Source organism: Podarcis pityusensis (genome assembly GCF_964106645.2).
Source record: "Podarcis pityusensis genome assembly, chromosome: 3".
Classification (NCBI taxonomy): Eukaryota; Metazoa; Chordata; class Lepidosauria; order Squamata; family Lacertidae; genus Podarcis; species Podarcis pityusensis.
Window position 1 is genome coordinate 84840137 of NC_138026.1, and position 22174 is coordinate 84862310.

The window sequence follows — 22174 nt, forward strand, 5'->3', positions numbered from 1 at the left end:
CCGTTGCTACAGCAGGTGCAGCATGCCATGCTACAATCTCCTTTTCTGCACAGCTATCAGATCTGCAGGAGCCCCGTCCCCTTTTGTACCTGATCACCTTAGAAAGTAGAGGCTTAATTGCCGTCCCCACCTTCAATGGAGTGAGGCAGCCATTGGTGGGGTGGGGGTTGCTTGCCCCCTTCCTTGGAATCCTAAATAAATCCTATTTATTTTGAAGCACACAGGCACACTCACAGCCAGCTAGTCTCAAATTGAGGCGGACTGCCAGACTCCAACTTTGCCTTTTTCTCAAGGAGACCCTTCCTGGGCCAGCAAGCAGCTCAGCTGGACTTCTGTACAAGAAGCTGCTGCTTCTGTACAAGATGCAAGAATAGGAAACCCTGGAAATGCAATGATAATATAAACAAAGGAGTTGTGTTGCCTTTCTGTGTTTAGGTGAGGAGTCTGGGGGTGCTGCTACATCCAGCTCTGTTTTTTTGACGGGCAGGTAGTGAGGGTGGCCAAGAATAGAAACCAAAAGTGCCGGCAAGGTTCTCGGGAAATGAAAACCCAGTTCTTGGAAATCAGAGGAAGAGAGTGGTATTTAACTAAGTTTTGCTGAGAATAGACACACTGAAATGGATTAACATGGCTAAGGTAGTCCCATTAATTTCCACGGGTCAGCTCTGAGTAAAACTTAGTTGAATACCACCCTTTGTGCTACTGTTTCGATTGGTTAAAGGTTGGCATAAAGGAAGAGGATTTTCTTAATGAGGTTGCTAGGAAGAGAAAGCAAATAATCTTAAGAGTTCCACTGTAGAGTTGGAAAAGAATGCAAGGGTCATTTAGTCCAACACCCTGCAATGCAGGAATCACAGCTAAAGAATCCCAGGCAGAGTGAATCCCTCTTCAAAAACCTCTAATGAACCATCTTCTGAGGTAGTCTGTTCCACTGTTGAACAGTTCTTAACCACCAGAGTGTTCTTCTTAGGAGTTGGAAGCTCCTAAAGACCTACCCCAAGGAGAAAATTATAAAATAAGTTATTTAGCATTTTGGTCAAGACCCTCAAGGACTTTTTGTGGAAAGAATGGTCCACTTTGTATTATATTTTCCTTTATGTTGTAGACAGACAAGCATTCACAAAAAAAGTCTGACTGGTTTCAGATTCCTGCATTGCAGAGGTATGGACTAAATGACTCTTGAGATCCCTTCCAACTCTACAGTTCTATGATTCTATGAGGATCCTGGAGGACAGAGCTGGCCTAGCAAACTCAGTTGCCCTTCCTGATCTGTAAAAATGCAAATAAGGGCCTGCCTACTACACGTTTCCCTTTCTATTTTTAAGAATGAAAATGTTGCAATGAGCTTTAGACTAGAGAAGACTGCTGTGGACCAGCAGATGGTGCCTCATCCTAGAGCAAGAGACAAATTCACCCATATCCACATGTGTCGAAAACTCTGTGTAAGTGGCTGCTTGTTTGGCAGTAACTAGAACACAGGGTATTAGTACCATAGTGAACGCTTATTGTGAATGTTTCAAACAACACAGCTGTTAAGATATTGCAATGCGGGGCAGTATGACCAAATCACCAAATGTGCTCATCATATACCATTGTAAGGAAAGATATAATGGGCGTTATTTTTTGTGCAAGGAGAATGACTTCTATTTGTGCAACAGGACTTCATCTCCCCACTCTCCTCCTTCCATGCACACTCTGTGCCATGCTCAAATCTGCTCTAAAGGGTTGGGGGAACCCTAGAACAAATTTAGGGGGGCTTCAGGGAGGGAAAAGAGAGGAGTAACATTCCATTGTGCAAGGAAAAATCCTTATGCTGATGGAGGTTCGCATTAGTTCTGTATGGATGGAATGCAAATAATATAAACCACAAAATACCACCAACATTATACTGCCAGGGTATCAGCTTCTGTTTAGCTGCACCTGTTGTATGCTGAGAGTAGTAATCTTACTGAGAGTAGGTAATCTTTCTGGGAGAGAGGGGGGAAGCAAACTCTCTGAGGTAGTTACAGATAGGTAGCCGTGTTGGTCTGCCATAGTCAAAATAAAAAAAATCCTTCCAGTAGCACCTTTAAGACCAACTAAGTTAGTTCTTGGTATGAGCTTTCGTGTGCAAGCACACTTCTTCAGATACACTGAAACAGAAGTTGCCAGATCCTTCTATATAGTGAGAAGGTGGGGAGGGGTATTACTCAGAAGGGTGGTGGGAATGGGAGATTGGCAGATAGCTGAGATGAGCCTGCTGACGACTCATCTCAGCAGGCTCATCTCAGCTATCTGCCAATCTCCCATTCCCACCACCCTTCTGAGTAATACCCCTCCCCACCTTCTCACTATATAGAAGGATCTGGCAACTTCTGTTTCAGTGTATCTGAAGAAGTGTGCTTGCACACGAAAGCTCATACCAAGAACTAACTTAGTTGGTCTTAAAGGTGCTACTGGAAGGATTTTTTTTATTTTCTCTGAGGTAGATTAATGTTCCACTAATCCATGTCTAGGTTTTTCCCCTTTTACTGTTCCTTCTGGGAACTGATGTGAGTTATTCAAGTGGGAAGGAAGCTATCTCCAGGATGTGCCTTAAGCAACCTGGAACCAGCATTTTACCTTTCGCTTACGCCCAGTGTCTTTGAACTACTTCATGCCACACTGTTGTGTGATCATCACTCTTCAGGATGATATAGCTGACAGAAGTGAGAACAATGTGTCATCCAACTCTCCCCAAACCCTCGGTTCTGCTATGGGGGCTGTTGGGGTGCAACTCTCAGCTTGCATGCCACACAATATGAAACACAGGCATCCTTTGGACATCACAGAACACTGGTGCAGAAGTCTTGCAACATCTGTAGCAGTACTACCTGGGCTGCAAGTACACTTTACCTGTGATGTCAGAAGGATGTCAGGAGATACTGACATTGGATTCTACACTGTTTCCTTGGCACCAGCCAGCAAGGGCCTTGGATCTCTGCTGTTGCAAGGGATCCTGGAGTGCGTCTTATGGCCCATGTGACATGCTCAGCCTCTTATCAGCAAAATGTTCTGCAAAGCAAAACTCCCATGAAAGAACCAGCTATGTCCCATGTTTACCCATGGGTGGGTTTATATTTAGTAGCTGTGTCCCCTCTTTACCTACCAAGCCCAGATATCTCATATGGTTGGTTCTTCTCTAAAACCCATGCAAAGTTCTTAATATTTAGGTCTTCGTAAAGGGTCAAGAAATATAAGGGAAGCAGGGGTACCAATCTCTGGAATGCAGAGGCTGCTTTAGTAAAGAAAGGTAGACACATCTGTTTCTTGAAAGAATAAACCAGATGAAAAGGAATGAGAAGCCGTGGATATAGCAGGCAGCTATCCCTGGAGGTAAAGGACTTGGCTAGGCCAAATCGCACCACGGCTCCATGAATAAATGATGCGCTGTGCTGGGTTACCCAGGTAACCAGCTGTTTCTGGTGCTAATGCCATTTAGAGGCCTTTCAGCATTGGTGTTTTTTCTCCAACATGTTTATTTTCTGCTGACCACATTTACTGCAGTGGTGCCATAGGGGGATGGGAAGAGGCCATGTGGTTGGGTAGATCCCATAGGCCAGATCTGCCTTTTGAGAACACCGGATATTGATTTAATATGCTTTGCAGCTCAGCGATGGGGATTCATGAACATTATATTCTAGCTGACCTAGCTAGTATGTTCATTGATCACTCATTTAAGATCCATAGGAGTAATGTTAAGAAGCTGGGACCCAGGTCCCTTAAGGACTTCCCACTTCCATATGAGCTTGCCCCATAAATTTAAGAATCATGAAGGATCCTTTTCCAGGTCCCAATTGCTGTCAGAGGTGAAGCAAGTGGTGGACTGATATAGGGCCTTTTTTGGTTGTGGCACCTCAGCTTTGGAAATCTCTCTCTAGGAAGGATTAGACCAGGCATCAAATTTAATTTCATGATGCTTGCCACACTTCTCTGATCAGGCAGAAGTTCCAGTGTGAAAGAAGCTACCCAACAACAGCCAAGGTCCCTTGCTCTCACATCAGATCTTCAGGGTGACAGTGAGGACTCTAAGATACAGAGCCTAAACTTAGCTGAACTAGATGGGTCATTGCATGATTCACTCTAGGCTCTTATGTTCATAGCTGTGGTGATGTAGCAGGGTGGGGAGAGGCACATCTGGAAAGTAGCAGTCCCTCTGATGTTGGTGTTTGTTTGTGGGTAATTCTTTGTTACCACCACAACCACCTATCCTTCTGTTGTTTTCCTGCTAGGCTCAAAAGCTAGTTTCAACCAGTAGCATCTGCTAATGGTGTTATTTCCCCATAGTTTTGATTGTATAGAGATGATGTATAGAGATTTGATTGTATACGCTGCTTAGGAACTGGTAGAAATTCCTATACAGTAGGTGTGCCCTTAATCTGTAACACAAGGATCTGATAAGCTATTATAAGATTATTGCTACCAACAAAGAGCCCCATCTACAAAGCTCAGGGTCCAATTAGGTTTTGCATTTCTGTTTGCATAACAAATGGCCTCAAAGCTGGCAAGTATAGCTTGACAAGGAGTGAGATGCATCTATTAAAGCAAGTGCCAGAGCATATCGTCATGCAATTCGGCAAGAACATGTGTGAGAGTGTTACTAGGGAAACGATGGAACATATGAAACAGTATAAAACCTGTTTCATATTACAGCACATAAGACACAGATATTCAGGGCAGTTAACTGCTTTTTCTTTCTATATCAGTAAGGGGTCTGTTTGTATGAGGGGGTGGAATCATCATAAAGTCCTGTTCCTTCAGCATGGGCTCATATTTAGGATTGTGCTAACCATTCAAAGAGGGACGCGGGTGGCACTGTGGGTTAAACCACAGAGCCCAGGACTTGCTGATCAGAAGGTTGGCAGTTCGAATCCCCGCGACGGGGTGAGCTCCCGTTGCTCGGTCCCTGCTCCTGCCAACCTAGCAGTTTGAAAGCACGTCAAAGTGCAAGTAGATAAATAGGTACCACTCCGGCAGGAAGGTAAACGGTGTTTCCGTGCACTGCTCTGGTTCGCCAGAAGCGGCTTAGTCATGCTGGCCACATGACCCAGAAGCTGTATGCCGGCTCCCTCGGCCAATAAAGCGAGATGAGCGCCGCAACCCCAGAGTCGGCCACGACTGGACCTAATGGTCAGGGGTCCCTTTACCTTTACCTAACCATTCAAAGTGCATTCAAGTGACCAGATTATGGTCCCCAGGCTAACTTTACACAGGATATTTGTCAGGGAGACACCAGTATGGCAGCTGGTTCCCACTGGGGCTGGTGAGGTAGAATGCAAGGTAGGCAACAGTAGGTGTAGGTGGAGCTAGAGCCAATGGCAGGCAGCGTTAATTAATTCTAGCTTTGTCCCCACCCTCCTCCTTCTGAGTTCTACACACCATATATTTAAAGCTCGTGGTTTCTCCCAAAGAACTGTAGTTTAAACCTCATAGAGCTAACAAACACAGAGCTGTTCCGATGTTGTTGGACTACAGTTCCAATCATCCCTGATCAATGCCCATGCTGTTTGGGGCTGATGGGAGTTGGAGTTCAACAGCTTTTGGAGGATCACAGGTTCCCCACTTGTGGAGGGCACCTGTGAATGACAGGAAGTGGCAAGGAGCAGGAAATTCGATATAAGGAGGGACAATGCCATCAAAGCACTTCAGAAATGTTAGTGCGATGGGTAATTGGCAATGGCATTTCCACTTTCGCTGTGTTTTCAGACACAAAGCATGTTTCCCCAAGCCACCAAAACTGAAACAGTACAATATTTCAATAACAACAAATCCATTTTTTAAAAATGCACACAAACAAATGTGAATTATTTAAAATATGGAGATTCTAGGGAAGCATCTCATGCAGGCAGCTTAGCAAATGAACCCTGCCCAGCTGTCCTCATTTCTCAGTCTCAGTTTGTGCGCAAGTGATTTCATCTCAGGGTGCTTAAGGACAAAGCCTGGCCCTCTTTCTTGCAGAGGATCCAGGCTGCGTCTGCCTAGGTGAAGCAGAGCAGCTTTGTGGCAGGCTGTGAAATTCAGAATATGCTCCTCCAGCTTGCTACTGTTCCCATGGAAACGCTGGGAAGGCAGAGATGAAGTCAAGCCCCTCCTTCCTTATAATGGTGAGATTGCCTGTGAAGGGAACAAAATGCAGGAGGTTATATTGGTTGATTTGAAGAAGAAATCCTTACAGGGACATTGTCATTACACTTTTAGTAAGAATCTTTTTTTAAAAAAAAAGATCCCAGTGAGTTAGCTTCTGAGTTTCACAGGACTCTATTCCTCAGGCTTCCTGTTAAAAAAAAAAGTAACACAAGAGGGAGGGAAAGAAAAAGATATTGCTGGTGTAGGGCATGGCAGAAACCCTGCCTACCATCTGCAATAATCCTGAAATGATACTTCTGGAAGCTCTTTGCTGCATTTTGTTAGCTTGCAATCAGCGGAAAAGATCTTAGGTTGCTGTGGAGGAAGGAGAGAACGAAAAAACTCCTCCCTGTTGCTGGGTAACTGGGTTGGCACTCCCTCACATCGGGATTCACACCCCTTTAAAAAGAATGCTGTGCAGAGGAAGTATTTACATCCAAATGTGCCCTGGTCTCCCCCCCCCCCGCCGCGCCCCCGCCGTCTCCTTCCCAGTCCTCTTGCAATGAGCTTCCCTTTTAACCAAAAGAGACGCCTGACAGTTAGGTCCAGTCGCAGACGACTCTGGGGTTGCAGTGCTCATCTCGCTTTACTGGCAGAGGGAACCGGCATACAGCTTCCGGGTCATGTGGCCAGCATGACTAAGCTGCTTCTGCCGAACCAGAGCAGCGCATGGAAATGCCGTTTACCTTCCCACCGGAGCGGTACCTATTTATCTACTTGCACTGCACGCTTTTGAACTGCTAGGTTGGCAGGAGCAGGGACCGAGCAATGGGAGCTCACCCTGTCACGGGGAGTCAAACTGCCGACCTTCTGATCGGCAAGCCCTAGGCTCTGTGGTTTAACCCACAGCGCCACCCATGTCCCTTAGTGGCACCTTAGAGACCAGCTAAGTTTGTTCTGGGTATAAGCTTTCATGTGTATGCACACTTCTTCAGATACACTGAAACAGAAGTCACCAGACCCTTATATATAGTGGGAGGGTGGGGTTTTTCTCAGGAGGATAGTAGGAGATGGGTGATTGATTCAGTGGGTATGGTAAACCTGTTGACGATTGTTAATGACCGCAATTAGTCCTACAGGAAAAAGTAAGGGATAGACCACACATCAACGAAAAGAAAAGAACTCACACTGAAACTCACCTACAGGTGGTACCTAACACCAAGGAAACTAGCGCTAATACACCCAGGAACCTCACCAAAATGCTGGAGAGGGTGCACCTCCACAGGTACATACCTCCACATGTGGTGGGAGTGTCCCAAAATCCAACTATTCTGGACAACAGCCATACAAGAAATATGTAAAATAACTAAGCAAGTAATAGACATCACCCCAGAATTGGCCCTACTAAACATCTTCCAAGACAACAATGCCCATTTACACCACAAAGAACTCATAACCCACCTGCTCTCAGCAGCCAGAAACACCATAACCAGACACTGGAGAGACCTGTCAGGAGTAAGCATGGACCAATGGTACCAAATAGTATGGGAAACAGCCCTACTAGAAAAATTAACTAATAAACTGAAACTGACACGGGGACAAACAGAAGAAGACGCCTTCACCCCGGTATGGCTCCCATTTATCACATACACAGCCCAACAGGACAATGACAATAATCCACCAACAGCATACAAATCAATATGGCTAACCTGATCCAAAACACCCACCCACCTCACTCACACACGAAAACAAAGATCACCACAGCCAATCACAAGCAAACAATCACACCCTAGGCCAACCCCAACCTCTCTCACCACCAAAGGAACACAAGTGAACAACACAAGCAACGCTGACACCAAACTCTATATACATTAAACATAATAGAAACACCGCCACCCGACCCCACCCCCATCCATCTTCCCTCTCTCCACCCCCCCTTTTCTTTTTTCTTTTTTTTTCTTCTCCCCCAATGCCTCAACAAATGAAACGGATTTGTAAAAATGTTACATGGGGAAAAAAATACGAGGCACTACACTTCTGTAAAACAAGAAAATCCTTAATAAAATATTTTTTTAAAAAAAGTCTTTATAAGGCCTTGCACGCCATTTTTCGGGGTTCCTCCTCTCTCCCACAGGTGAGGGGAGCACCCTGTTGCAACAGATCAATATAAAAAAAAAAAAAGTAAGGGATAGTATGCAGAGGATTAGCATATGTAATGAGACAGGAAGAAGAGCCCTGCCGCTGCTGCAACAACTAACCAGATGCATACATGGGGAATTGCAAAATAGGGTGAGACTGGTTTCATTAGGGGTGGGGGTGAGGGATGTTCATGAAACAGAAACCGGCACTACTCCAGTTATGGCACAGTACATCTTAAGTAACACTAGAGCAACTTCAGACATTACATGAGACCAGTGGTGCCATCATGGCAGAACTTGGGGGCACAGGACCAGTTTTGCACTAGAGGGAATAAGTTGGAGGTCCCCAAATACAGTAGTGGAATCTGGCTTACCCCATTTTGGAGTAAGACTCATTCACCTTTAAAATAGGGAGACCCTTAAGACCGTTCCAAGCCTAAAATTGCCTAACTGCTTGATACATGGGAACATAATATGCAAGGAACCCACTCTTCCTATTGCTTATCCGCATCCTGCCAACTTGGGAGATGTGCAAGCTGGACAGGAAGTGCAGGGAATCTGCTTATCCGCTTCCTCAATGCCGAGCTTACATTCCAAGCCACCGTAATCAAATTCCACCCTGGTGTGCTTATGTCAAAGTAGCACTGGTTGAGTGGTGGCCATTGGGGCTGGCAGGGCAGAAGACAGGGAGCCCAACAGTAGGTGGAGCCAGAGCCAAGGACAGGCAGAGCCAACTAATTCTAGTTTTCTCCCCATCCTCTTCCCTGCTGAGGGCTACAAGGGCAATGTTGAAGCTAAGGAGGAGGAAGCTGACAGCTGGCGCCACCCTGGACAGATGGTAGGTAAGAAGGCAGGCTGGTGGGAGCTGGCTGAAGGCAGGTGGTGGTGGGTGGACTAGCCCCCGCTGCAGAGTAGTTGCTACAGCTCTACCACACATTAATGAGTAATATCCAAATAAAAAGGATCCCAGGGCATACTCAGCCCATAGAGGAAACTAAGCTTGTACTCTGCCTTTGAGAGAAAACTGCTGCCCGTAGTTTTGGAGAAAATGCACAAAAGCATTTTAGAAGCTCATGGAGGGAGATGGGATTCCTTACATTCCAGGGGAGAACCTTTTGATGTCTACCAGCTGCTCAGGACACACACACTCCAGTATATATATACTGGGGAAGAAGAAGGGGAAGGAAAGACATGGCAGACATATTACAGTCTTAATAATTCAATATGCTATTACTATGCTGTTCAGTATACAATAAAGCACAGCATTGTGGAGATAGGCTGCAAATTTTAAATTTGGCAGCAGAAAACAAACTTGAACTAGCCCTGGGCAGAAAAATACAATGAACTCAAGCAAAAGTAAAACTGATATGATATCTATGCCTGGGGTTTCCAGCATAGTGCAAATGGGTGCAATCGTGCCCGCAATGACTTACTTGGTAACTGCAAAGTGCCTGACCGCCACTCCTGCCCCCTGCTCCCTTCTGGACTTCATCATGAAAACTGCATAGAACTGAAGGAGGGATTTTGAACACTGCCAAACATGGGTGTAGCCAAGGAGGGCAAGGAGGGGCAACTGCCCCCCAGTCAATAAAAACACACAGCAAAGTGAGATTCTGCCCCATCCCCAACGAAAGGTCTGTCTCCCCCCAGCAAAAATCCTGGCTACACCCATCCTGCCAAGTGCAAGTTCCATTCAAACAAGCAACCAAGAGCACATACTTAGCTATGCACTCACCATTGTTCCTTTGCAGCAGGGCTTGGATATGGTGCTGTTGAAATTTGGCTTTCAGCAGGGATCAGGTCCACTCAGGAGAACCCAAGTGGAGCTGATCCAAGTGGGGCTTGGATTTAAATTCAGCGCCAAATGCATTTGACAGAGATGGGCTCTACCCTGTGAACTCCCAAGTGGAACCAGTCCCAACAGAGCTTGTATTGGGTGCCAGATTTAAAAGGTGCCAAATGCATAGTGCAAATAGGTGCAATCGTGCTCACAGGGACTTACTTGGTAATTGCTGGTTGAAAAGAGACAATCAGGAATGCACTCGAGTCCCAAATTGCTCCTTTGCAGCTGCAGATTTACCTCTTACACCATATGACATCAGGTGTGGGACAGGTGGGCATGGCTAGGAAATATGGTCTCATGAGCCATTTGAGGAATTCTGGTGGTTTGGCTCATGGATTGGGGGTTCCTCATGTCCTGCCTTTTGGCTCCACCCGAAGAAGACAACATCCCTGCTTTCTGCCAGACATGAAAGGTGCCTCTGTATGTACAGCTGTATGCATATAGAGCTTCCATATGTCTAGTAACCCTGTGTGATGTAGAGGCATCACCAGCATGCCATTCCTTAGCTGGTGTATGCTGGGAATATTGCCCTGTGGATGCTGGAGAGTGGCTGTCAGAATTGTTACATTCTCTGTAATTAGTAGTGCTGTCATTTTACACTCAACTTTTCTGCTGGGGGTACACAGTCTGCTGACATTATGCTTAGCTGGACCATTGGACTGATTGGCTATTAGGTTACTTAGAAACCTGCCAGGTTTGATAGATGGAAAGGGGACTATTTTGCGCTAAGGGCTCATGTGGCAGCGTAGTTACCTAGGTTCCTTCAAAGGAAATGAAAATGATATGATGGGGAGAATTTATTGATCTCACACAGGGTTATAAAAGGTTCTGGTTGAAAAGGCAAGTGCTGAGTTTTTAGGTACAGCTTCCCGAATTCTTGCTCCTTCAGTCTGTTACTGCAAGTTCCTGCTCTTTCAGTATCTTACTTATGGACTGTGCTAAGCCCCATAGGACTTCTACATAAGTGCAACCTGGGGCAAGTTGTTCCTAATTGTCCTCAACATTTTCTAGGTAGATCTACTACTTGTTGGACTGTGTTGGCCCAACGTGATCAAGTCCCAATGCGATCAAGGGGATTTAGTTCTTTGTGCATAGGATTGCAAAAACAAACAAACCCTTGGTTTTTTGTTTGTTTGTTTTGCATATCAGGCTGCTGCTAAACTCATAGAAACAGAACCAGTAAAAAGAAAGCTGGCAGTTCAGCTGCTGTCACGAAGTCTAGAAAGGTGCCTTAGGTTGCACATTTGCTGGGACAATAAGGTAAATGAGCATAAGCCCGGTCCTTACTTCAGCTTGGGAAAACTGGAACTCCTAGTGCTGATTTTAATTGGATTTACTTTCTCTTTCCTACCTCCTAACAAGCCGAAACTCAAACTGTTCCAAACAAGTTAATCAAAAATGCCATATGTTTTTCTTTCCCCCTCCTAAAACAACCCTGTGATTTAGGTTAGACTGAGAGATAGCAGTTTGCAGAAGGTCACCAGCGAGCTTCATGGCTGTAGAAACTGGAACATGAGTCCTTGGAGTCCTGACTCAGAAAAGGAACAGGAACCTGTGGTCCTCCATATGTTATCGGACTACAACTCCCATAATTCCTGACCACTGGCCATGCTATCTGGAGAGCCGCAGGTTCCCCATTCCTGAAATCTTAGAACACGTCCTTTTCTTTCAGCACTTTCCACCAACACGTTTTTGAACATATCTCTGCAAATGTGGCAACTACAAACTTTCTCTTTATTTCGAATAGAATATGAGGTTTTCTAATAAGCTACAACAATAGTGGTTATACATGACCCACGCATTACTCTTTCATGTTTTACATGGGCAATGTACAGGACAAGTTAAATTGATCTCTTTCAGCCTACAAATTGACCATTCTAGACCAAAGGAAAGTCTTTATAGCAGGATGCCTGCCCGGCCCGGACCACTTTCATTCATAACCACATATCTGAGAGGGAGACTTTGAAATGCTCTAGAGAAGGATGCCCAGCCACGAGCTTCTGTTATCTGTGAAAAACATTTCCAAGTGCAGAAGCCCTAGTAACACGGAACAATTCGTTCCAAGTTTTCCTTCTAAGATATACTTTCTCCAGAACTTCTTCGACGTCCTCCTGTGGGGGCAGTTATTTATTCCCCCCCCCCCCCGCGATCATCCCGCACTAGTTCCACCTTGTACGTATTTACATCTGGGCACGATGATGGCTATTCATCTTGGCCACTAATGGAGCCTTCGAGACTCATCCTCTCATCCCGTTGACAGGCACGTTAATTGTCTGCCGCGAGCCGGAGACATTGATTTAGCATGCGAGCTAATTCTGCGGGACGAGACATGCTTCTGGCTTGCGTGGCTCGGCTGCCTCGCGCTTAGGACTTCTTCTTCTTCGGAAAGTCTAACCTGAATATTTGACAGGTGCAGCAGAGGGGGGCCGGCCGAGTTGCACCCAGAAATAAAAGACCGCCACGTTTGGAGCTCTCCCTTTATTGTCGCAGAAACAAGGCCTCTCTTCCCTCGCCTTCTCCCTTCCCAGGAGGCTTTGTGGTTTCGGAGGAGAAGCCTGGATCTTTCCCGCGCTGCTGCTGCTGCGGGAGCGAAGAGCACGTCTCTTTCTTTCTCGCGCGCCTGGAAGGGGGCTCCACTTTCCCGGTGGATCTGAATGCGGAGAGGGGGAGGCGGCGGCAGGAGGAGGAGGGCGCAGAGAGGAAGGGAGGGCGAGGGACTGGCTGCTGCCGCTTCTCCTCCTCCTCCTCGCCTACCGCGCACAGAGCCGGGCAGACAAAGGGGGGCGCGAGAGGGAGAGCGAGGGAGCTCCGCAGCCTCAAGGTCACTCGCTCCCCTCCCTGGCACAGAAGAGGGAAAAGAGGCGCGCGCGGGAACGAAGCTGCCCTCCTCCTCCTCCTACGCCGCCGCCGCCGAGCCCCCCATTCCCAGTGCTGCCCTCTCCTCCTCCTCCCCACACCCCGCGCCCCTCGCCTTGCCAGCCTTCTCGGCTTCCCGCCCCTTTCCCCACCCTGCCCGTTCCCGCTCGCTGCGTGCGCGCCCGGCGGGCTGCGTGAGGTTTGCCGGGAGCCCTTCAGGCGCGAAGCCACCACCAGCTCCTCAGCCCGCCGTCGCCGGCACTTGGGCGGCAGCGGCAGCCCGCCGTGGAGGATCCCCTCGCGGCGCTGCTCGGCTCTTTCCTCGCCCGCCAATCCCCTTTCCTCAGCCGGGGTGCTCCGGGCTTTTGGGGGACACCATGCCGGGGGCGCCGACGGCTCCCGGGTCCTCGCCGCCGCCCGGCCACCGCCAGCCCCGGCGCGACTGCGCGGGGGGCGCTCGTCGGCTCTCGGTGGCGGGATAATGTGCCGTCTTCGCCGCCGCGCCTGCTGGTCGCCCACCCGAGAGGCCCCGAGTCGCCGCCATGTCCCCCCCAGCCTCGGCGGCCGCGGCCAGCAGCAGCGAGAGAGGCAGCAGCGCCTCGGTGCCTCCGGAGGAGGCGGAGGGGGCCCGAGAGGAGGTGAGGACAGAGCCGAGCTACCTGCCCTCGCCGGGCGGCCCTTTGCAAAACACGTTGTAACCGTCTGCATGTGACCGGCTTTGCATGGCACTCTCATTGCATCGCGATGAGGCTCCCTCCGCTCCGGCACGGGGCTTGGCTTGCACCCCGGCTCTAAGCGGGCCAGGGCGCTTTGCATACACAGGTACGCAATCTTTCGCTCGCACCGTCGCCCTCCCTCTCCGCCGCCGCGCTCGGGGGTCCCTGGGAGCAGAGCAGGATGGCCCCCGTCGCCTTCCTTGCAAAACCCTAACGCCTGGGTGCGGGTGGGGTGGGGGGATGTGGGGCGGGCGGGTGTCTGGGTGGTACTTCTTGCCTTGGCTCATTTGACTGTTTAGGATTAACTCATTTGGAACACTGTGCCCTTTCGGTCCTGCGCTGCCAGTTGCTAACAGTTCAGAATAAACACTTTGTATGTTCCCTCCAACCTTTAGGAATCTCTGGGCGCAGATTTATATATTGCTTCTTGACACACTTTGGCCGCTGAAAGGGTGCATTTGTGCCACCTTTTCATGCCAATGAGGGATTTGGGGTTTTTCATCCCCTAGTTGAGTCTTGAACCAATCAGAGGATGGTAACTGATGGTCTAGATACTGTTAAATTAACCTGGGATGATTTGTGTGTGAGTCTGCAAACGGAGAATTTATCTGCAAAAGGATAGCTGAAGTGTGTGAAGAAGGGACTAAACCTATCTGCAGTAGGCAACCCTTACTCGCTGTGAGGTGGTGATTGGGCTTCTTCTTGGTGAGAATTGCAGGACTGAGTTATCTAGGACTCTGGCTGCAAAGGGGTATAGAAGGAGGCATGGTTGCTCAGAATGTGGGATGTTGCATGTGGTATTTGGTCACTTCCTTGCACTGTTCATGTAGAAATGTTAGTGATCTCCCACCCCCAGTGAATGCCTATTGCAGTGGTCCAGTCCTCCCATATCTGTAAGCATGCTGATGTTCTTTTAATATATATATATATATATAAATATGCAACAGGTTAGTGGAAATGCATAACAGAAACTGGGAACAGAGCCAGTTCAGGTGAAGCCAAGCGGATGCTGTAGAAATGGAGAGCTAGAAAGTAAGGGGTGTGGCTTTCCACATAAGTGTTTCAGGCAAATATTACACTGACTTTCTCATCACATCATCTTTTTTTTTTTAATTGGAGATGGCAAGGATTGGACCTGGGACATTCTGCATACAAGGCATAGGTTCTACCACTGAACAGACATTTCTCTCCCTAACTGTTCCTATGAACTTCGTGTTAAGATAGGTAGCAGGTACACCACAGTGTCAGAGGCAGTGGGTGTTTTCTATCATCCCTTGTACTATGGAGTCTATGCGTGGGAACAGCTGTCAATGGTGTATCTTGTCAGCATTCCTGCTTTCACTGGAACGAGGAGGAAAACCACACGTCTCCTTTGACCTCCTTTTCTTACATCTTTGCATGCATCACAGATAGTTGGCGGCAGCGCTTGTATGTGTAGATGTAGCTAATTAGTGCTATGGTTTCTATCCCCACATTTTATGTATCTTTGGTGGAGGGGGAGAGAAAAAAACTCAAGTATCAACAGCTCACCGAAGTTAAGGATTTCTGAATCATTCGCATTATCACTTAGTAGTCTTAGTTATGATGCTCTAATTGCTTTGCCCTTCAAGATAGTTAAATGGATTCTTTCCTCCAGTTTTTTTAAAATAGGAAAGGTATCTTTACTGAGGGATGGTAGTTCTCATCTGCTTTAAGGATCATTGGAACACCCCAGGGTGATTAATCTATAATAATGATGATGATGAAAAGGTTTGATATAAGAATGCCAGGATTTTTGCCTGGGAATGAAGTCCCCAGGAAAGATGTGTGTGTCTGAAGCAGTGCAGTGAATATTGCTTTCCTACTGTAGTAGGAAGATATGTGTAAGGCCATAGCAGTTCTATGGACAGAGCTAGTAGCTGATGTTCCTAGTGAATTGATGCTACCTAATATTTATAGTGAAGGTTTGATGTATTTGAGGAAATGTCTGTGACTGAGTTACTTTTTCTATCTAGTAGCTCCATTAATACATCTCTATACAAACTTCCTGTGTTAATGTAGACCTGTCCTTCATCATTCCCCATCACTCTTTAAATGTGTATTGATCAGTTGGTGTTGGACTTCACACAAGCAGTTCTCTTTCAGTGCATACATACACCTGTTTGCTATTTCATGCCTAGCACTGCCAGCCCCCTTCTCATCTAGCTCTGCCATTTGGATCCAGAATTGACCAGGATCTTCCCTCCAGTGCTGTTCCACTAGAGATTTTCTAGTAAGGCTTTCGACACATCTCCCAATTCTGACCAGGGTCAGTGGTGATGGGAGTCCCAACAACATCTGGAAGGCCCAATTTTCCCCCTAACTCTGGCATAGCAAGACATATGGGAGAGTTGGCGGTTTGTTAAAGAGAGCAGGAGACTTTTGCAAAGCCAACTGTGGTAGAATTGGAGAAGTGAAGGTGACTGGCAAAGATGTAATGGCAGATAAGGGCAGAAAGATCAGGTGGGACAGAGTCATTGTGAGCTTTCTATGTAAGGCAAGGCAAATGTGCTGGATGCCCAAGGGGGCAGGAAACAGAGTAAGGATTAGAACATGGGCAGGCAAACTAAGGCCCGGGGGCCGGATCCGGCTCAATCGCCTTCTAAATCTGGCCCGCGGACGGTCCAGGAATCAGCATGTTTTTACATGAGTAGAATGTGTCCTTTTATTTAAAATGCATCTGGGTTATTTGTGGGGCATAGGAATTCGTTCTTTTCTTTTTTCTTTTTCAAAATATAGTCCAGCCCCCCACAAGGTCTGAGGGACAGTGGACCGCCCCCCCTGCTGAAAAAGTTTGCTGACCCCTGAATTAGAAGGAATGCCACACAGATTGAACAGTGGGAAAGATGAATGATTTTGTCATTTTGGCCAAAGATAAGAGGACGCAAGGTTTGAGTAGTGTAGAATTAGAGGAGTGAAGGTGGCTGGCAAAAATATAATGGAAAATGAGGGTGGTTGAGGTCAGAGATGATCACTTGATAGTTAAACACTACTATTCAGCCTTGAGCCGTTCTACTCTTAATAGTGTGGTCAGAGTTAGGCATTCCTTAGCCCATTGAAATCTATTTTGTTTTGCCTAGTTTGAGTTGTAAGTCTTTCGCCTCTCCTGAAAAGGAACTGCTTTCCCCCCAGCTAAATTATGACATCATTTTGTAATGTAGGCTAATGCTTACTCTGGGACTGAGGCAAGAACTTGACCTCCTTTGACCTGAGCAGTATATGACACTGTAGGTCTGCAAAAGACAAAGTCACTCAGTGTGACTGCCTTAGGAGAAAGAAAGAAAAAAGATTTCTGGCTGAATTGTATTTACTATTCAGTTCTATTTTCAGATAAACGCAGTGGCTGGTGAAAAGGCTTTGGATTGAAAGCCAGCCTGCGGTTATTGAATAGGGACATGGTGCGCCAACTTTGCAGTTCTCTGTTAATGTGTTTTACAGTGCAGTCACACACACAACTACTCGGAAGTAAGTCCCATTGAGTTGAGTGAGACTTATTCCCAGGTATGTTTAATAGGATTGCAATCTTTGATGGACTTTCTCAACATAGTCCAGGATTTTATTTTATTTTGCTGTGCTGGGATGGAGTTGAATTCAGGTCATGCAAAGGAGAGAGAGGAGGGCTTCTCAAAGGCATCACTGTCAGTTTTCTTAAGAAAAAAGGAAAGAGCATGAACCTGCTCAAATGTAATACAAAACAAGGAAAGATGGCTTAGGTGCTGGCTGGAGTTCCATGGTCCTTGAAACGTGAACTTGAGGAAGGTGCTTAAAATACTGGCCTAGAGTGGTTAGGAGGAGATTGGGGCTTTACTACTGAATACTCTTCGGGAGTTCTGCCATTCCATTTGAGAAACATGGAGGTACAGAACAGTCCTTTGCTGGCATTAAATAAGCATGCAGTTATTCAAATCTGCTTTGCAGGGCATAAATCCCATTAACTTCAACACAAGATGCATGAGCAACTGGGCACAGTATTGCTACCTAAATGTTATGAATAGTGAAGAAAACTCCCCCAAAGTTGAAAAGTCCTTCCAGTGTTGCCTCTGTACAAGACAGTTCTGAGATCGAATGTTCCTCAGCACTCTCATTTCCTTTGGGCTTTGCAGGGAAAGCTGCTTGACTCGCTGCTTTAGTAACTAGGGCTGGAGTCCCTCATGGTCAAAGCCTACAGGGAGGCACTGAAAAATAACATTAGAAGTGGGAAAATAGGAAAATGAAGCCGAGAGGGAGCTGCTGTGATGTCCTAGGAGGCACCTTGCATTTTCAACATCACCTAGCAAGACACTGGTTTTTATGAACTTTTTAAACAGTCCTCAGTGGGATGTCTAAGCCATTGCATTGCCAGGCAAGATGTGATTCCAATGCATAGTTCACTTTTCCTTTTCACTGGCTAACAACGTGACACAGATACATAAGTGCTGATTCTGCACTTCAGTGCTCCTTTACTTAGGCTATTGAGGAGAAGCTTAGATTACTTCTCTCCCGCACACCCCGAAACTCATTCTGCTGTTCCTGATAACAACCAGGACCAGATACCTGGAGTGAGCTGAGGGTTTTCAAAACAGAAACATAGGAACTTCCTTTTACAGAGTTAAACCATTGGTCCATCTATCCCTGCATTGTCTAATCGATTGGTAGCAACTCTCTGTAGTCTCAGACAGGAGACCTTCCCCAGCCTTATGTGTGGACAGAACCTGGAGATTTTTGCCTGCAAAGTTCGTGCTCTGAGCAATAGCCTTTCCCTTAAAAATCACATTAACATAAAATCCTTTTTGCACTGTTAATGCAAAAAGTGTTTTGCTTGTCCTCACAATAACCATGTGAAGTAGACCACCATTATTCCCATTTTACAGATGGGGAACTGAGGTCAATGCCAAAGGCCACAAGGAAATACACCTCTAATTTAAATCCATTTCCAATTGCTACGTCCAACACAACAGTCAATGAACCCCCTGCTTTGCATGCTGCCCCCTGGTTGTGCTTTTATTTTCTTCTGTGCAAGGCAGTGGCGTAGCGTGGGTTGTCAGCACCCGGGGCAAGGCAAGTAATTTGCGCCCCCTAACCCGTGGATTTGCGCCCCCTAACCCGTGGATTTGCGCCCCCTAACCCGTGGATTTGCGCCCCCTAACCCTAACCCCCAGATGTTGCGCCCGGTGCGGCCGGCCCCCCCTGCACCCCCCACACTACGCCACTGGTGCAAGGTGGGCCATGGATGGAACAAACAGTATCTGAGTTAGAGACATACCTCATCCCCAGCAGAAGCACAGCAGGTCATGCTTTATTTTCCTCCTGCACTTAGAAGCACCACTTTGCAATGAAGTAGGCGTTACCTTTGGGGACCATTGATGTAATGCGATTTTCTTAGACAGAGCCTGGCTCTCACAACAGTTCCAGTGTTTACAAGCCTGCTGAAAGTGCAGAAATTTTCTAGAGGTGATTTAAGGAAAAGGTGAAGGTGTTGTATGCCTAGTCTGGCATTTCATTACTGAAGGGGAAGAACATGCCAGATTATGTCTTCCCCTTCACCAAATGAATTTGAAAATAGAAGGACTGTAGTTTAGTGGAAGGTCCCAAGGTTCAATTCCTAACAACTCCAGGCTCAGAGAGATTCTTGGCTAAAACCAATTAGTGTGAACCAGTGGCTCCCAACTGGTGGTTCGTGGACCCCAGGGGGTCTGCTAATTGGGAACCACTGGTGTAGACAGTTCTTATCTCAGAGGGACCAGTGATCTGACTTGGTATAAGGCAGCCCTCTGTGTAAATCAGAACCCTAGAAAGCACCAGTTGGTGCCTCTGAATCCAGTGCTTTGCTGGGAAGGACAAGCCCCTCTTAAGATGTGAATGCTCTGCAATGCCTCCATCTAGGTGCAGGTTGTATATATATGTAAATAAGGCATATATCAAGGGACGCGGGTGGCGCTGTGGGTTAAACCACAGAGCCTAGGACTTGCCAATCAGAAGGTCAGCGGTTTGAATCCCCGCGACGGGGTGAGCTCCCGTTGCTCGGTCCCAGCTCCTGCCAACCTAGTAGTTAGAAAGCACGTCAAAGTGCAAGTAGATAAATAGGTACTGCTCCGGTGGGAAGGTAAACAGTGTTTCTGTGCGCTGCTCTGGTTCGCCAGAAACAGCTTAGTCATGCTGGTCACATGACCCGGAAGCTGTACGCCGGCTCCCTCGACCAATAAAGCGAGATGAGCGCCGTAACCCCAGAGTCGGCCATGACTGGACCTAATGGTCAGGGGTCCCTTTACCCTTTACCTTTTTAAGGCATATATCATAAAGACATCATAGTCACTGATGTCCCTCAAAAGGGAGCACCGACCCTGGTAAGCACTCCTGATACCCCAGGAATCTTGAACAGCTCGTGCAGATTGAGGTGGCATGTAGCAATATTATACTAACTACCCACAGCTCTCCAGTGTTTAAGAGTCTTTCCCAGCCCTGCCTAGCAATACTAGGGATTGAAACTGGGGTCTTCTGCATGCAGATATATGCTGTACCACTGACCTATGGTCCCTTCTACTTACCTACTTCATGATTTGTTAATCTCTCTGCTGGAGGTTTTAACTTTACCATGCCTGTGCTTATTATGTCAGGGGTGGGTTGTTGCATTGATCTGTTTCAGTGCTAAGAAATCAGGTGCAGTTCTGAGCCAGGCAGACAAGGGTATTAGGGAATGTTTATTGTGGATCAGACCATTCTTTTTGTTATTATTATTACTTATTTATTACATTTATTTATATACCACCTTTATCTTCCAAGGATCTCAAGGTGGGGGTGCATGGTTCTCCTTCCCAGTTTATCCTCACAACAGCACTGTGAGGCAGGTTAAGCTAAGAGATAGTGACTGGCCCAAGGTCACCCAGTGGCTAAGTGGGGATTCAAACCCTTCTCTCTCTCAGGTTCTAGTCCAACATTCTAACCACTACGCCACACTGACTCTTGCAACAAGGGTTGGAAAAAATGTGAAGCTTCCAGCAAGAATGTACCAGCAGCTGTAGTCTCCCAGTTGTGCTTCTCCTGGAATACAGATGGGAAACCCCAAACTGGAGAGCGGTCACTGCCCTCATAAACACAGGAGCAGGGCAGTAGAATCAGGAAAGCCCAAGGAAGACAGTAGCACTTTTGCTTGGCATCCAGTTGTGATTGAGAGGAGTAGCCAAACCTAGCTGTGTTTACTGTTCTAAATCGGTAGGCTAGATTTGGTACTGTAGATGGCCTGAGCCAGCCAGGAATGCTCAGCACAGATCTGCTCAGCCACTCGAATGATGTGCTCTTTCGCCTTTTCCATCTGCTTCGTTCTCTCGGTGCTCTTTCTGGTGTGAAGAAAGTCCCCATCTGACACAGAGCCAACCACTTGCTTTCTGGGAGCGGGATGTTGCTTGGAGACATAATTAACTCAACCCAAGAGGCTGATCTTATTTTGTGTTGATATGGAGGGTTAATGATGGTCTCAACACCTGGCAATCCGGCTTGCTAAGAAGCACTAGATACTTTCCATTCTTAACAAACAAAAAATAAAAAAAAACACAACTGAACACAACTAGAAATTTGGAGACCCGGGGAAACAGAGTGTTTATATTATTATTATTATTATTATTATTATTATTATTAGGTCTCCTGTCTTTCTGTTGGATAGAAGCACGGCTTAAAATAATATTCCCAACAGACAGCCTAACATCAGATCTCCAGAGAGAGGCTCTTTCCTTGAACTTGCAGAGCATGGAAACTCATTTCTCTGTGTCTCACTTGAAAGCTGTTATGTGTCCTTTCATTGTTATCTAGATTACATCACTCTAAGGTACTGGGGAAGAAGACCTGCTTTTGCTTCAAAAAGACTTAAAGAAGGCCCAGCTGTCAAGAGCAAACTGCCTAATAAAAGGAACTAATATGAAACATTTACACTCAAATCTTGCCCCACTAACCCTCTCAGGTGTAGCCCCCAGCCTTACAACAGTAGAACAGATGTTCTCAGCATTGATCGCATTCCTCCAGCCACCTTACAGAGGCCCTTCTTGCTTAAAAAAATATATATACCCGTATTTTTCGCTCTATAACACGCACCCGACCATAACACGCATGTAGTTTTTAGACGAGGAAAACAAGAAAAAAAATATTCTAAACGAAACAGTGGATGTATGATTTTTGTGGTTCATGCTGTGGCCACAGACATGTGATCTGACAGTGAGTTTGGAGTAGCCCAATGCAAAAATCCTGAGGATCCATGTGGATCCATGCTTTGGAACCACGTTTTTGCACCACTGCTGCCCCAGGCAACAGTGGGTGTGTGATTGTTTTGGTGCAAGATGTAGCCATGGACATGTTATGTGATCTGATGGTGCATTTGGGGTGACCCAGTGCAAAAATCCTGAGGATCCATGTTGATCCGTGCTTTGTAACCATGTTTTAAGTGGGGAGGGAAGGAAAAGCACTCAAGGGACAAGGAGAAGGATGCTGCTAATAATGCAGAAGAGGGGTTTAAGGGGAGAAGAAGCATGCGTGGGGTGGGTGGAGAAGGATGC

General features: G+C 46.8%; 1 protein-coding gene across 4 annotated transcripts in view; it reads left to right on the forward strand.

Moving 5' to 3' along the window:
* The first annotated feature begins 8898 nt into the window (after positions 1 to 8898).
* Positions 8899 to 22174, forward strand: part of TMEM151B (transmembrane protein 151B) — a 28156-nt gene continuing 14880 nt past the window's right edge. For 2 of the 4 annotated variants that reach the window (XR_013984528.1, XM_081000218.1), the window contains exon 1: positions 13455 to 13559. Coding sequence is in view for 2 of the 4 variants with exons in the window: in XM_081000218.1 (XP_080856344.1) it covers positions 13464 to 13559 (96 nt within the window). In the remaining 2 variants the exon portion in view is untranslated. The other 2 variants (XM_081000220.1, XM_081000219.1) reach the window with 2 other exon arrangements.